The sequence below is a fragment of the Schistocerca cancellata genome, chromosome 3 (genome assembly GCF_023864275.1).
Source record: "Schistocerca cancellata isolate TAMUIC-IGC-003103 chromosome 3, iqSchCanc2.1, whole genome shotgun sequence".
NCBI classification, from domain to species: Eukaryota; Metazoa; Arthropoda; class Insecta; order Orthoptera; family Acrididae; genus Schistocerca; species Schistocerca cancellata.
The window spans coordinates 374,949,740-374,967,569 of NC_064628.1; the positions used below are offsets into that span (position 1 = coordinate 374,949,740).

General features: G+C 43.6%; 1 protein-coding gene across 1 annotated transcript in view; it reads right to left on the minus strand.

The window, feature by feature from the left end:
• Positions 1-16,955, minus strand: part of LOC126176313 (uncharacterized) — a 94,361-nt gene extending 77,406 nt beyond the window's left edge. Inside the window, exon 1 of the mRNA XM_049923464.1 lies at positions 16,854-16,955. Within this exon, the coding sequence (XP_049779421.1) occupies positions 16,854-16,955 (102 nt within the window). The remainder of the gene's footprint in view (positions 1-16,853) is intronic.
• Between the last annotated feature and the right edge of the window lie 875 nt (positions 16,956-17,830).

Below are 17,830 nucleotides of genomic sequence, written 5' to 3' on the forward strand. Positions count from 1 at the left end.
TTTTTGGTCTCGAGACAGTCAGTCCACAGCTGAGTTTCAGATGAGGAACCTGTGTTGGTTAGAATGACAACAATGCATCAACTTAACAGAGAAATAAGCGTTACACCTATAGGCTGTGTGTTAAAGCAATGACAGTGTCTGTTCCATATGTACCTGATTATTCTGAAATAACTGTGAATTATGTGGTTATGTTTTTACTGCTCGTTGATGCTCAACAGGAAACTATTGTAGCAGTATGTGGATGTTTGCCTGCTAACTATTAATGAGGCTTATGGGAAGTTAGAACAATAGTGCGCTGGCCACATATAACAGTGTAATATTGTGTGAGTGTGTGGGGTGGGGTGGGGGGTGAACAGTGAAAGTAAAAAACTTTGAAATGCAACTGTGCATCTGTCGGCTACATTATTTAAACTAGTCAGTTTTGTACTTCCACACTCTAGTTTTTCAGTCGGTACACTGACATCGAGGACTACAAGCAAAGAAATAAAGCAGGCCAATGTTGTCTTTTTTAAAATAAAATCTGCACTTCATAAACTGCAGGAAAATAGTATCATATGACTATAACATCGCCGGCCGCAGTGGCCAAGCGGTTCTAGGCACTTCAGTCTGGAACCATGACCACTACGGTCGAAGGTTCGAATCCTGCCTCGGGCATGGATGTGTGTGATGTCCTTAGGTTAGTTAGGTTTAAGTAGTTCTAAGTTCTAAGGGACTGATGACCTTAGATGTTAAGTCCCATAGTGCTCAGAGCCATTTGAACCATTTGACTATAACATCTGAGTCACACTTAGAACCAGCTGACTCATACAAATTTGTCAGTGTTACAATTTGTAGAGATATGAAATAGAACGATTACATAGGTGCTGTCATGGGTAAAGAGAGTGGCAGACCTTAGTTCATTGGCAGGATGGTGAGGAAATGCAGTCAGTCTGTGAAGAAGGCTGCTTAAAAATTTCTTATGCATAGTGTGTGGGACTCATATCAAACTGGATTAACAGGGGATATTGAACACATACAAAGATGGTCCTAGGACTGTTTCCTTCACAAGGGTGTGTCACAGTAATGCTGAAAACCCTGAAATGCAGACACTTGCGGACTGATGCCAGTTATCTTGTGACAGCATACTTACAAGTTTGCAAGAACCAATTTTAAGTGATGAGTCTAGAGATATTCTTCATCCTCCTGTGCGTCACACCCATACGGACTGCAAAACTAAGAACATATTAATTACAGAACACACAGAGGCATTTAAGCAAGCATTTTTTCCATACTTCATACACAACAGGAATGAGAGGAAAGCCTAAAATATGGGACCATGCTAAGGACCTTCAGTCATGAATTTTGCAGTGCATTACAGAGTATGTGTATAGTTAGGTAGTTAGCTAGTTAGTTACATGTTCCATAGATCATTTGATCAATTCTATTATCGAAATTATGTGGAAACTGTCAAGTTTATGGGTTATGTAAACATGATTAGTGTTAACATCAATGAATACATTATTTTTTAGTCCTACTTATGCAACTACAGTTAAAAACTTGTTTTTATTTTTTGTTACATGCTGCCAGTTTATAAAAGAAAATTGTTCATGGACTAGAAAGAGTTGTTCACGAGAAATGATTTTAAGTTAGATTTAAAGCTTACTTTGCTACATGTCAGACATTTTAGGCCACTGGACAAATGATAAAAAATTTTTGTTGCTATATATTGACCTCCTTTCTGGGACACTGACAGCTTTAATAATGGGTAATGAAGGTCATTTTTCCCTCTAGTGTTGTAGGTATGGCCTTCACAGTTCTCTGTTATTCTAAAATTGTGGTGGATTATTTATGATTAATTTCATTAGTGTGTGCTCCCATGGAATCTAGCATTTGGTCTTCATCATATGTGGAATGTTTGTGACCTCATTTGCAACCATATCTCACCATAGTTTAGTTGTAACACCACTGTTAACTTCAGTTCAGTTTCTGTGGTCTGATTGCTGCCATGTGCCTTACCAAGTAAAAATTTGCCCAATTTTATATGTTTATGATTTGTTACACATATTTTTATCATTTACTCTTATTTGCTGTTTTAATTGGTTGTTCTATGAGTATATTTTTCCAGGGAAAGTGATGTTGTAAGGTATCCTGAAGGGATCATATGAATAATAGCAGAAATTTTGTGAAAGTGTGATGAATTTGATGATGATTTTGATATGGAAGAGGAAGTTACTAAAGCTGATGACCACAACAGTGAATCTGAATAGTCACAGGTGGGAAGCAACAATCAGGTAACTCCTGCACTTGGCGTTACAGCAGGTAACTACACATTTTATAATGGGAAAGGCAATGGAACTCTTTGGATCAGTCAGCCTCTAACTACAGAAAAAACAGATGTTAAAAATATTATTTCTGTTTTACCTGGCCCAAAATGGACTTCGAGGAATGCACTTGCACATTTAGATGCATTTTATCCATTTGTCTCTGAAAATGTGATAGAGGACATCTGTGGTGCCTCTAAATTCAAAATTTCCAGATCCCCACAGTCTGCCCTGGCAGACGACACAGTCCCCACAGCTGCACCTGGACTTTCTCTAAAGAACCCCGTGTCCAATAGGCAAATGCTGACACGAGTATCTTCCCCCCCCCCCTCCCCCCCCACCCCCACCCCCGACCACCATGTACGAAAACAGATGTTTCCACCAGATTTATCCTAGCTGGAGATAAAGCCATTCTCGGATGTGTGCATGTGCTGAGCAGTAGTAACAGTGGCTACGTGAATGTGTCATTTGCTAATTCAGTGAACATGCAGTGTTTTCTAATGAGGATCCAGGCACTGTACAAAGATCATAATTGTTGCAACCTGATGGCTTCCCAACGGCAGTACGTGGATATATTTCGGTGAGTCAGTCTTGCATCGAATTTTGCAAATGACTGTGGGTACCTCGTTTACCAAACAGGACAAAGGCATACCTGCTGGCATGGCTTAAATGTAAAACTGCCTATCTTAGGGTGAGGAAATCCCACCAGAATTTCAGGAAAGTAATAAAAGCGAAATTCAAATGACAGTCAGTGACTTTCAGTATGACTTTTGCTTATCTTCAACTGTCACAAAAAAAAAAGAACTGACTGTGATCCACCTCTCTACAATGCAGAATGTGGTGGTTGACTATGCTGTAAAGTAGGATAGGTGGCAATATATGACAGGTCTGCTGACAGATCACAATGCTTGTGCAGTCACAAATGTTTTGGAGCACATTGTTATACACATTGTTGAACATGGGGCTCTGCAGGGTACAACCCCTATTGTGTTCTCATGATGACTCAATGACATCATCAATATGGCTGCAGTGGACACAGGATCATTAAGATTGGATCATGGATCAATGGAAACATGTTGCCTGGACAGATAAGTCATCTTTCTTTTTACACCAGGTCCACAGTTATGCCCAAATAAACCAGAGATGAACACATGAAGGGACAAGACAAACACCAAGACAAACAAATGTAAAGAAAGGGCGACAGAGAGTTAAAATGGAGGGAGGGTGGAGGCTCTGGAGAGAAGACCAAACCGCCCACCGTCAGATGGGATGATAAAAACCCTCCTCATGAATAAAATGTAAAACTAAATCTGCTGTTGAGCCATTATTACCCAACACTGAAAGTAGGGTGCTGGGACGGTTAAAAGTCTATTGCAGAGTGCCTAAAATTGAGCAGTCCAGCAAGATGTGGACGACAGTCATAGGGGAGCCACAGAGACACCGAGGTGAGTCCTCGCGACGGAGGAGGTAACCATGTGTTAGCCAGGTATGGCCAATGCGGAGCTGGCAGAGAACCATGGAGGCCTGCGAGAGGCCCGCATGGAAGACTTCCACACATTTGTAGTCTCCTTAATGACAAACAGTTTGTTGTGCGTACTGTTATGCAATTCCATCTCCCAAAGCCGAAAAACATTGTGGCATAATATGGAACGCAGGTCAGGTTCAAAGATGCCCATCTCCAGCCTGTCAGCAAGTTCGTTTCCTGGGATTCCAATGTGTCCTGGGGTACAGACAAACACCACTGAACAACTAGACCATTCCAGAGCATAGATGGGCTCCTTGATAATCGCTACCAAGGGATGGCGAGGGTAGCGCTGATCGATAGCTTGGAGACTGCTCAAGGAGTAAGTACAGAGAAGAAACGACTTGCCAGGGCATGAGTGGATGTGCTCAAGAGCACGAGATATGACCACCAGCTCTGCAGTGAAAACACTGCAGCCATCTGGCAAGGAGTGCTATTCAACGTACCCTCTGTGAACATAGGCGAAGCCAACATGACCGTCAGTCAATGAGCTGTCGGTGTAAACCACTTCAGAGCCCCAGGACATGGCAAGAACCCAGAGGAAGTGACAGTGGAGAGTAGCAGGAGGAACTGAGTCCTTAGGGCCATGCGAAAGGTCCAGATGAAATCGCAGCTTAGGTATACACCATGGAGGTGTATGTGGAGCAGAGCTGGTAAAGGAAAGGACTCCAGTTCACACAGGAGGGATCGGGTACAAATTGTGATTGTAAGCCCTGACGTGGGCCACCAATGCAAGAGATGAACCGCCATGGGTGGGAAAAGGAGACGGTGTGCAACGTAACTGGTGAGCAGTTGTGCACGCCTAACTTTCAATGGAAGGACTCCAGCCTTCACCAAGACACTGGTCACTGGACTCATCTTATAAGCTCCCGTCGCTAGTGGAAGACCACAGTGGTGCACTGGGTTGAGTAATCACAATGTTGAGGGTGCCGCCGAACCATAAACCAGACTCCCATAGTCAAGGCAGGATTGAACAAGTGCTCTGTAGAGCTGCAGCACCATAGAACGATCTGCATCCCCGTTGGTGTTGCTCAGATAGCAGAGGGCATTGAGGTGCTGCCAGTACTTCCACTTAAGCTGACGAAGGTGTGGAAGCCAAGTCAATCGGGTGTCGAAAAGCAGTCCTAAAATCAATATGTCTCCACTACAGTGAGTGGATCATCATTAAGGTATAGCTCTGGTTCCAGATGAATGGTACAAAGCTGACAGAAGTGCATGACTCATGACTTTGTGGCTGAAAACTGGAAGCTGTGGGCCAGAGCCCATGACTGCACCTTGTGGATGGCTCCCTGTAGGCGCTGCTCAGCAACACCAGTATTGGAGGAGCAGCATGAAATGCAGAAGTCGTCTGCATACAGAGAAGGTGAGATGGATGGCCCTACAGCTGCTACTAGACCGTTAATGGCCACTAAAAATTGAGATACACCCATTCTCCTGGATATGGGGGAACTATGGGAGGCACCAACTTTGACATGGAAAGTATGGAGTGACAGTAAGTTCTGAATAAATATAATGCGACAATGATATGATGTTGCCAGGTTGTGTCATAAGCTTGTCGTAAATCAAAATAGACGTCAACCAGGTGTTGGCATCTGGAAAAGGCTGTTCGGATGGCAGACTTGAGGGACACAAGATTATCAGTGGTAGAGTGATCCTGGCGGAAGCCGTCCTGACATGGCCACGTGAGTCCAGGACCCAACCCAACCGCCGACACACCACACGTTCCAGCAGCTTACAAAGAATGTTGGTGAGGCTGAGGGGCCAATAGCTATCCACATCAAGTGGGTTTTTACTCGGTTTGAGCACTGGAATGATGGTTCTCTCTCACCATTGCGATTCAAGGATGCCATCGCACCAGATCCAGTTGAAGATGACGAGGAGATGTTGCTCATTGTCAGACAAGAGATGTTTAATCATCTGACTGTGGATCCGATCCAGCCCAGGAGCTGTGTCAGGGCAATGTGCGAGGGTGCTGAGGAGCTCCCACTCTGTAAACGGGGTGTTATAGGATTCACTGTGGTGTGTAGTGAATGAGATTACTTTCCATTCTATCCGCCGTTTGAGGGTGCGAAAGGCTGGGGGGTAATTCTCCGACACAGAGGCTCGAGCATAGCACTCAGCAAAGTGCTCGGCAATCGCGTTTGTGTTGGTAGACACCACGCCATTGATGTTAATGCCAAGGACACCTGTTGGGATCTAGTACCCAAAACTATGTCTGATCTTCATCCAGACTTGGGAAGGTGATGTATGGCACCCAGTGGTCAACACGTACCTCTCCCAACACTCCTCTTTCCATCTTTTTATAATCTGGCAAATGTGGGCATGGAGCTGTTTAAAAGCTATTAGGTGCTCCAGGGAAGGGTGCCTCTTCTGTCACTGTAGAGTCTGCCTTCGCTCTTTAATGGCTTCAGCAATTTACAGTGACCACCAAGGTACTGTTTTTCGCCAGGGGCACCCTAAGGAACAAGGGATTGCGTTTTCTACTGCAGAAATGATCGTTATAGTGACCTGTACAACCATCACATTTGCTCAACAATCACACTGATGGCACCATGTGGGGGAGATTCAGCGGTGACAGTAGAGACGAAGGCTTCCCAGTCTGCCTTGTTTAAAGCCCAGCCAGGAGAGTAACAGAAAGATGGGATAGTGGTCACTACCACACAAGTCGTCATGTGCTCTCCAGTGGATAGATGGGAGAAGGCCAGGACTGCAGACCGAGGGATCAATGGCCGAGTATGTGCAATGTGCCACACTGAAATGTGTTGGGGCTCCTGTATTGAGGAGGCAAAGATCGAGATGAGTGAATAGGTCCTCAACATCTTTGCCAAGGCCATTAACCTTGGCTCCACCTCACAAAGGGTTATGGGTGTTAAAATCACCCAGAAGGAGAAAGGTGGGGGGAGTTGTGAAATGAGTGCAGCCGAAACATGGAGTGGTGCTTCACCATCTGGAGGAAGGTAGACATTACAGATGTAATTTCCTGCATTGTCCTCACACTGACAGCCACAGCTTCTAAAGGTGTTTGAAGAGGCACAGGTTCGCTACAGACAGAGGTAAGGATGAAAATACATAATCCACCTGACTGTCTGTCACAGGCAGGACAGTTTTTGTAGTTCTCTGATAGCCATGAAGGGCGGGTGTCCCCACTGCGGGAAACTGTGTCTTATAACGATATGTTTACGTAATGTGTATACATAAACATACAGTTATAAATGTCCCCGTTCGTAGTCTCTAATTATAACAATATGTTACTTTTGTGCTGTAACATATAGCTATAATCAGCGGTGGAAACATATTTGCGAACGCCGACCTTGTGCGGCTGTTTGTTGTTGGATCGTCTGATCAGTCGGAAGTTGCATTGCGTAGGAGAGTAAATGCCTATTCAAAATATAATTATTTTGGATAGCTCAACATGAATTTCCTAAGGGACCATAGTTTATCATGTATTTACCAGTAGAATATGGTGCGGAGAAAATATTTCGCCGCATGCAACTTCCGTCCGAACTCGACGAAAGAATTCATGACTGTGAACTCTCTATTTGGCAGAAACATATAGAAAATTAAATAATTTCATGAAGAAGTGAGACATAGATTCTGTAGTAAATGAATAGTCCATACACCAGTTCCATTTAACTCTGAATTTATGGCAATTAATAGACGAACTTACACTGCAATGAAGGATTTAACATGGATGCCGTTTTGACTGGCACTTCTCTTAATGAAAACAATTCCTTTGACGTTTTCACATACACGTCGCACAATAAATCTACTGCTAGGCACTTTTAGTATTACACATTTACTTTACACTAGAACAATATTAATTTTGACAATAATAATACGGCGGCAAGACATGCGCGTCCGACACAAGTTACAGGAGACAAGAGAAGAATGAGTAACTGTTCATCGAGAATATCTCGTACCTCAAAAAAAAAAAAAAAAAAAAAAAAAAAAAAAAAAAAAAAAAAAAAAAAAAAAAAAAAAAAAAATATGTGTAAAAGTGTTCTTCTTCTGTCCGTTTTTCGCGCCGCGGTTTTCAAAGTCAATAACTCACTGCATCTCTGACGGCGCTTCGACAATAAACAAGTTACGTCACAGGTCGTTCACCTTTTACATTCTCGCAACATTATTTGCTAACTGTAGCTGTTGCCGAGCGACTGCTCGATTAGTGAATGATTTAAAATGATAAGACAATCACATAATGTTACAGTCTCTTGAAGGACAATGCAAAAAGCAGGTGTACTGCTTAAAAGTTGATGTAACTCAACTAGGTGGGAGAAAAAACAGCCGCAGTTCCACTAGAGAATGATGCTTTCTGTCGTGTGGGGTGGCATGGAGTGATCAAGGAGGCAAATTAGGCCCCAGTATCACCTGTCGCCACCTTGAGTGTGGGCATCCAAGGTGTCAGCGAGATCTAGGTCCTCAGGGGACACCAGAATCTCCATTTTGTCCTCAGGTGCAGAGCAGTGGGGAGTGGTGGTGTAGGGGGCACTGGAGGCTCCCGTTTCTTAGTGGACTTCTCCTTGGAAGTTTTTTCCTCTTGCTGCTCCTTAGGGCTTAGGGGCTGGCTGGGAGGGATTCTCAGAAGTAGCTTGAGGGACAGAGGAAGACCTTGAAGCCCTCCGACCAGCAGCCAGTGGCTTTTTCAACCACTGGCTGGTGTCCACTGGACCACGGGGGAGGGGGGGGGGGGGGGGGGACCATGGAAGGTTGAGTCCCAAGCGACCCCTTCTGCATAAGAGGAGCTTGAGAAGGCCATTTGCTTCTCTGGCTGGGCGGAGGGGACCAATGTCCCCTTCATTCTGGGGGGCGATGCTCCCAAAGTAGAAGCTTTGGGAGCAACAGAAGTCATGCTACCAGCCAACTGGAGGGGGGAGGAAGATGGGCGGCCCTGAGGGCCCACTGAAGTAAACTTAGATGATGAGCGTAATGGTGTCATTGATGGTGACACCATCATGACAGCAGCATAAGAAGATAACATGGGAATAGGGTTTAGTCTTTCATATTTGAGTTTAGCCTTGTGGAAGACAACCTGTACAGGGTCTTGTACTCCGTAATTTTGCACTCGTTTTGGAGTACTGGGCAGTTCAGCGAGCAATGGGAGTGATGCTGTCCACAGTTCACATGTGGGAGGAGGTGCACATGGAGTATTCGAATGCAGCAAACGTCCGCAGTCTTGACATGTGGTGCTGCAAGGGCACTGGGAGGACATGTGCCCGAATTTCCAACACTTAAAGCACTGCATAGAGGGAGGGACATGGGGTTTTACGTCACATTGGTACGCCATCACCTTGATCTTTTCAGGCAATGAATCATCCTCAAAGGTCAAAATGAAGGCACCAGTGGCAACCTTATTGTCTTTGGGTCCCCTGTAAATGCGCTGGATGAAATGAACACCACGCCATTACAAATTGGCACATAGCTCATCATCAGCCTGTAACAGGAGGTCATGATGAAAAATAATTCCCTGGACCATATTGAGGCTTTTGTGGGGAGTGACTGAAACAGGAATATCACCCAGCTTGTCACAGGCGAGTAATGCCCGGGACTGGGTTGGGGAGGCCGTCAGAATCAAAACCGACCCACTATGCATTTTGGACAGCACTGTCCCTTTCCCAAACTTATTCTCCAGGTGCTGAACAAAAAACAGAGGCTTTGTTTCCAGAAAGGAGTACCCATCAGATCTGCTGCACACTAAGTAACATAGGAATGATTTAGGGTCATACCTGTCAGCATTAAAATCAACCTTACCTTTCTTAGAGACTGCTGGGGCCATTCAGCCCCCCCCCCCCCCCCCCCCGCAAAAGATGACATAGTCCAGTTAATCATGGGTCATCTGCCCTGATGCCACCCACCCCAATCAGGGGCTCTCCTCACGGGTGCCACCCAGCCACTGCAAAGGCCACCTGGCATGATGTCCATTGCCGGGAGTCCTGATGCCCCAAGAACACAGGCATTTACTCCTTGGCATACGTGGGGAGTTTACAGCTCAGGCAGTGCGTTCCCTGTGTTGTCAGAAGGCTGCCACCAAATGGGGTACATAACGGCCCCACCACAATGGACTGGCTACCATGCTGGATACTGGGTGCAGAGAAATCTAACAATGTCATGGGGGCAAAAGAGGACAGGAGACAACCAAAGAAGTGTCCTTCCCAAATAGTTGAATTGCAGGTGGAGATGCAAAGCCATGATGAGAAAAGGTTGAGGAGATCAAATCTCATAGCACTATAGATAACTTTGCACCACGTAAGGTGTCCTTCCCTAAATGGCCCACTTTTCTGTAGAATTTGGAAAGTGGCAGGTCAAACCATGAAATGGGACCTGAACTCATAGGGTCAAAAAGTGTGAGACTCCTTTTAGCTGCCTCTTACAACAGGCAGGAATACCTCAGGCCTATTCTGACCCCCAGACCCACAGGGGCTAGGACAATGACTAACGAAGGTTAAGGCCAGAAGGGGTATGGGAACATGGCCTATATTGCAGAGAAAGTTCCCATCTGTGCAGTTCACAAAAGTTGGTTTTGGTGGGAAGGATCTATAAGGCACAGGCTGTGAAGCAGCCGCTGAAATGAAGGATGTTGTGTTTCGCAGCATCCTCAGCAACTGGGTAGTCCATTTGTTTCTTGGCCACAGTTTGTCAGTGACCATTAATGCAGACAGACAGGTTGTTGGTTGTCATGCGCACATAGAATGCTGCACAGTGGTTGCAACTTAGCTAGTAGATCACATGACTGGTTTTACAGGTAACCCTGCTTTTGATGGGATAGGTAATGTTTGTGACTGGACTGGAGTAGGTGGTGGTGTGATGATGTATGGGACAAGTCTTGCATCTAGATCTATTACAGGGGTATGAATCATGAGGTAAGGAGTTGGGAGCAGGGGTTATGTAGGTATGGATGAGTATATTGTGTAGGTTCTGAAATGAGAAATGTCCTGTCCGTTATCCTTCCCACCCCTCCCATGGTGGTATTCCACCGTCCACCAAAACTACACAATATCCCCTCTCCCCTGCCTTCCATCTGACTTCCCGACAGCACATAGCTGCCCTACCCACTCCACTTTGTCCCTGCACGCTCCTCAGCAGTACTGCACTGTCCACCACCCATATCCTACTATACCTCCCCCTCCCTACCATAGCTCCTCCTTACCACCATGCAGTCACCACTCCCATCATGCACTGGTGCTGCTGCTTGCAGTGTGGCTACAGTTGGCTGAGACTGCAGTCAAATGTGTGGAAGTTGCGTTTGCGTGTGCGTGTGTGTGTGTGTGGTCTATTTTTGATGAACGCTTTATGGGCCAAAAGCTTTATTTGTGATAGTCTTTTTGTTGTGCCTATCTGTGACTCAGCATCTCCACTATATGGTGAGTAGGAACTTTTCTTTTCATAATACAGATGAGCGTATTGTATGCTTAGAACATGTGCAAAATCCAGAAGGGATAGATGTTCTGTGCCTCTCTGAACACCATGTAACAACAGCAATGTAGACATTAAATGTCAGGGATTAACGACTTGCATTATTTTCATGTAAAGTTAACATGGCAAAAGGAGGAGCTGCAATGTATGTGAAAGTTGGACACAAAGTTAAAAATACTGAAAAAAACAATTTCTGTGTTGCTCAGAACCTGGAAGCGTGGACTTGCAAGTTGTTACTGCAGAATACTTGTCTGCAACAGACTACAAATTCCCTCTAGGAAACTTTAGCTGTTTGTTAATGAGCTACCTGTCCGACAAGAAGAAGCAGTTAGTAGTTTGTGGGGATTTCAGTGTAGATTTCTTAAAATATATGGACAGAAAAAATAGACTAGAGTTATTATTTGAGTGTTTCAATGTAATTTCAGAAGTCAATTTTTCCAACTCTTGTGCAGCATAGCAGTGGGGCACTGATTGATAACATTATTATAGACAGAGCTCAGGCTGAAACAAATAAAGTGTACCCAATTGCTAATGTACTACCTCATCATGACACACAATTAAAAGAAATAGCATGGCATCTTACAACCCAGAGGTAGGTTCATGCAGAGCTGTGAAGCTTATTAAAGACAACAGAATACAATGTTTTAAGAGTAAGCTTGAAGGGTTGGTATTGGATGAGTTAAATGTGGAAAGAGATGGTAATGTGAAATTCAGTTTGTTATATAATAAATTACTATAATTATGTGATAGTATCTTTCCGAAAATATTGTCCAAAAACACTGTTGTGACCAGTGGACACGATCAGCTGACTGCCAGTAATGTCAGAGGCCCACACACAGGCTGCTCAGAGCACTGCCTCGCACACTTACGCCTTGCTGGAGAGCAGATCATTCTTTGAACTTGCTACATGTTATAGTTGAAAAATATAATGATCTTGTTGTTTGTCTTAGAGTCAAGATGTTCATTACAGTTGAGACTCAATAAATGCTCTCTTTTCATTTACTCCCATTTCTGTGGTAATTTGGAGGAAGTACAGCAGTTGTAGATTACAAGTTCATTAACTGTAGACCCCACATAATATATGCAAGCAAGTGGCAGTCTTGTAGCCCTGCAAGACTTAGCTTCAGAGGTGACCCTGATTCGATACATGGTCAAGGAATACAGTTTTTGAAAGAAGAATCATCTTGCATCTCTAAAATGACAGATAACAAGCTGCACATCACGTCAAGACTGACTGTGCAACTTCTACCATTTTGGCCTACCAATCCTGTTCTCTGGTTTGTGCAAGTTGAGGCAAGTTTATTATGTTCAGGAATAACAATGTACTCATCAAAATTCACACTTGTGGTCATCTAACTTGATAATCGATTCATGGTGGGGGTGCAGGACACTATAATGACTCCACTGGAAACAGATGTGGACTTGAAGTCAGAACTCATATGCTGAGTACCTGCCTCTCAGATGGTGAAAGTATGACAAATCTTAACACAGAAAGCAACAAGTGACAAGAAATCAATGCAGTACCTATCTCACTTATGTGGCAAGGTTGATGCACACACGGTACCAGATATGTTGTTGTGCACATTATGGTGCAGCAGAATACTGGCACAAGTTGAAGCGATAATAGTATCTCAAAAGGAAATGCATTTAGATGATGTGGCAACCCTGGCTGATTGCATTCAGGGTGCCACTGTGTCCACTTCCAGTTCTGACTCAGCAGTTATGTGCAACAGTGCTTCAGTGGACAAAACCTGATTGTGATAGATTGACGACAAAGGTGAAGGCGTTTGGAGAACAACTGAATAACAACTTGTTAAACAAGACTGACGTCCTGGGTGAACAACTGAATGAACTTCTCACCAACTGTTATGCTAAAAGTAGGTACTGACAGCACTCAGAGCCATTCCACATCCCATGGTTCTCATTGCGATGACAACAGCCCCTACTTGTACCTCTACCTTCAAGTTGTCAGCAACCAACAATGCCATCACTCAAACATATGACGCACATCATGCAGAGCTGGATCTGGGACAGCGTCATACAATAAAATGGAATTTTGTCATTGCTGACGTGATGGAACCAAGAATTGGAGCAGATTTCCTTGCCCACTACCACCTGCTACTGGACATCACCAACACCCACTTACTAGATGCTGTGACTGAGCCGACGACATCAAGCTTATCCAGGCAGCAAAAGACCATTTCGCCACTCCACCACACTCATATGGCCTCTGGGGGCCCCTAAGCAGGTATTTAATGATACTATCCATTACATTAACACCACGGCATGTCCCCCAGTTTTGTCTAGGCCCTCACGGTTGACCCCTCCAAGAAGACTCTATCTGAAGCTGTGCTTCTGGCAGCACACTCACAAAAGATGTGCCCCTGGCACTGGTGGTGGATGCTAGTCAGGTTACGCTTTGCATGGTGCTTCAACAATATGTCCACGAGATGTGGCAGCTGCTTGCCCTCTTTTCTCGCAAACAAATGGCAGTGCAGCAAAAGTGGAGCACATACAATTGGGAATTGCTGGCCATTTATACAGCAGTGAAATATTTCCGCATACAGCTAGGAGCATGGATCTTCATGAAATACACTAACCAAAAGCCTCTCATGTATGCCTTCCGTCCTCTCATGTATGCCTTCCGTCAAAAGAATGATAACTGCTCGCCACAACAAAATAACCAGTTCCACAGATATACAACATGTCTCAGGGCTAAACAAAATGGTGGCTGACTGTTTATCTTGGTTTAGTGCTGTCACGAACAGCATTGATCTCTTATGCCTGTACAATGTGCAGCAGTGTGATGAAGAGCTAAGTAACCTTCTTCAAAACACAGTGACTGGACTACAACTTGAACTTGTGAATGTGGCCGGAGCAGATGCTCATCTATACTGCAACAGTTCCACTTGGAAAACTCGCCCATATGTGCCAGCAGGTCTACACAAGTGTGTCTTCTATGGCACCATGACCTCTGTTATCCAGGCACCATGGCATTAGCAAAACTTGTCACCTCTCACTATGTTTGGCCCTGAGTACAAAATGATTATCAGCAGTTGGCCTGTGCATGCACGGCTTGTCAATGAAGTAAGATTGCTTGGCGAGTACATGCACCCGTTGGAAACTTCCCACAAACATGCAAGAGATTCATGCACGTACACTTAGGCATTGTGTTGCCTCGGCTGCCATAAGATGAACAGTGCCATTTACTGACGATCATAGATAGATTCACACAATGGTCTGAAGATATTCCGGCCTACAACACCTCTGCCGAGACACTGGCAGTGGCATTCAAGTCACAGTGGGTCATGTGATTTGGCTGCCAATTACGTACAACTACTGAGAGGGGATGCCAGTTTGAATCAGAGTTCTTCAGTCAGAAGAGCAAATTAGGTGCCACTACCCACCACCTCACCGTGACCTACCATACAGCCAGCAATGGAATGGTTCAGCACTGGTACCATTCCCTTAAGGCAGCACTCATGTGCTATGACACTAAGTGGACTATAGCCTTACCACTTGTTTTACTCAGCCTGCCAGCGGTACATAAGCCAACACGGACGTGGTGCCAGCAGAGCTAGTATATGGTGAGACATAGCACCTACTGGGAACATTAATGGTGATCTTTCCATTGGATGGGAAAGTTACACAACTGTACCCTTAGCGCTGCTCAAGAGAAGTACAACATGTGCTAACATGGTGTATCGCTCTCTCCCTTCCATTCATCCATAACAACCTAGTTGCAACACTGCACTGTACAAGCACTTACAACAGTCCCCTACATGACAAAGACAGACACTCTAGACATTTCACAACAGATCGGAGTTAGGCAACAGCAAACCACCAACACTGTGAACTCATCCAGGCAGCAATGAGATGCCACTGCATATGCAATAGACATTCATTTCCTGAGTATGAGACTTACTTAAGATGTTACTAATCTTCCTTCATTTTCACTTTATACAGGCACTTTTCTCACATGACATACTGAAAGCTTTGGATCAATGCAATTAGGTAAATGTGATATTTCTTGCTTTCTGAAAAGCATTTGGTTTATTCTCAGAAGTACAATCATATGAGGTATCAATTGAAATTAGTGACTGAATTGAGAAATTTTTGAAAGGGAGGACACAGCTTGTTATCTTGGATGGAGAGTAGTCATCAGATGTTGAAGTAACTTCAGGTGCTCCCCCCCCCCCCCCCCCCCCCCCTGCCCCCCTTCCCTCTCCCAGGAAAGTGTATTGGGGCCATTGCTGTTCATGTTACATATCAATGACCTTGCAAACAATATTAATAGTAAAATCAGGCTTTTTGAGGATGATGTAGTTATCCATAATGAAACACTATCTGAAAGACTCTGAATAAATACTCAGTCAGATTTTGATAAGATTTCAATGTGGTAAAGAGATTGGTGACATGCTCTATTTTTGATGAAGGCCATACTGGCTGAAAGCTAATTTGTGACAGTCTTTTTATTGTGCCTATCCAACTCAGTATCTCTACTGTATAGTGAGTAGCAACTTTCCTTTTCATAATATTGTTACATTCTATCCTGGATTTTCCATTGTTTGACATGAAAGTGCAATGTCGATATGGTATGTGACCAACACTGTCAGTGGTATTAGTGGAACAATATCCAAAACAAGACTTACTCAGTGATTTTATATCATACAATCATGGTGTATCACACAACAAGGCTTTAGTCCTGCACTGCATCTGGATTTTTATGATGGACACTCAGGCACATTATTGATTCAATCCAGCAAAATTAACAAGAAGCAGTTGCAAGACACAACAAATCCTTCGATTTCAAATGAGCCACCCCACTGTGGAAGCCAGTACCAACTGAGCCAGCAAGATACATGCAACCTACCTCCCACTGTAAACAGTAATAGTGCGTGTTGTATCCACATCTTTACTGGTTTCACATACACTTCAGCAGCAGAGCACGCAACTGCTCAACTCGTTGTGGGTTCCTAAACACTGATGGTGATCCATGGTAGGTACAATGAACCACTCAATGAAATCAAGACACCTATACAACAAGAAGAAATGCCACACCAGTTGGGCTATACGTGCACCTGACACCTGACCCCAAGTCTTTGATCACTTGTCAGAGAAGCAGTTCTTGGTGGATATGGGACTGGCAGTCAGTGCCATCCCAGGCAGAGCACCACCATTTACAACACAATCTTTGCACACCTAAAGGGAGCAGCTAATGACCCACCAGTGCAACAAACTGGAACTTTCAAATAAATGATAGATATAGGATGGTGACAAAAAGGATGCAGCAATTCATAATAGCAGACATGTGTGAATGAATCTTAGGAAAGGATTTCTGTCACCACTTTCACCTTGTGCCAAATCTAGTGGCAAAAGTACCTATGAAAATCACTTCAGGTGAAATTTTACATGGATATGCTGATTTCACAGAAGAACTCACATCGAATCTACAAACTATTCCTCCTACAGGCAAACTGAACCACTTTCTATCAGGCGTGATCACGAGATACGAAGCACTTGAGTGTGAAAGAGATCAACTATTAGAGGAAAATACAGCACTTAAAACTTCAATAGAGACAGCAGGAGAAGAATTACACAAGCACATCTCATGGCATTACAATGCGAACAGTAGTAGCACTGCACACTTCAGCATCAACAGCTACATCATACGGCCTCTTCAAGAGCGGCATCCAGCACACCATACTGAGAGCAACAGCCATGGCCCTCACGGAATTTACAGGTCAGTATTCAAAGTGTGCTAGTGTTACCATCAAGTGGCACTTGTACCAAATAATCACTATGCAGATATGGTCTACTGCAGGGAGCCAAACATGATAATATGCATTGTGTATGAATTATTGTATTGTATTGTATTTTTATTGATCCAGGCAATCATAGTATTGTACAGCTGTACATATGATACTGGATACGTCAAGAGAGCTATTTACAAGTAATTTTTACAAATTGATTTTTACATTATTTTGTAGCAAGGAAATTATCTATCTTAAACAAAACAGTTAATACAAATCATAGAATTGTAAGTTTGTACATACGATATTGGACAGGTCAAGGGAACATATTTACAAGTAATATTTAATAAATTGATTTTACATTATTTTGCAATGAGGAAGTTAGCTATCTTTAACAAACAGTAAATACAAATGTTGTATGGTAAAATACAAACAGCCAATACAAATGTAATAGTAAAGTAGTCCAGTGCATTTCATAGACATGCACAGTATATAATAATCCAGTATATTTCATAGACATGAACAGTGTATAATTTTCAGACCTAATTGAACATTTATCATATTGTTTACATTTTTAACCCCTTTCAAAAAAATGATCAACTGCATAAAAGCAATGGTCCAAGAGATATTTTTTTAACTTATATGTGAAGGCTCTTGGGTTCTTTGTTGCTTTGATTTCATTGGGTAAATTATTATACATTTGTATCCCAACATTTAAAACACTTTTTTGGTAGCAGGTAGTTCTGGACTGAATCATATGTAGGTCAGATTGCTACCTTGTTGCATAGTTATGAATATCTCCATTGAATTTTAGTGTGCAGTCATTGTTTAACAGGTATGACTTG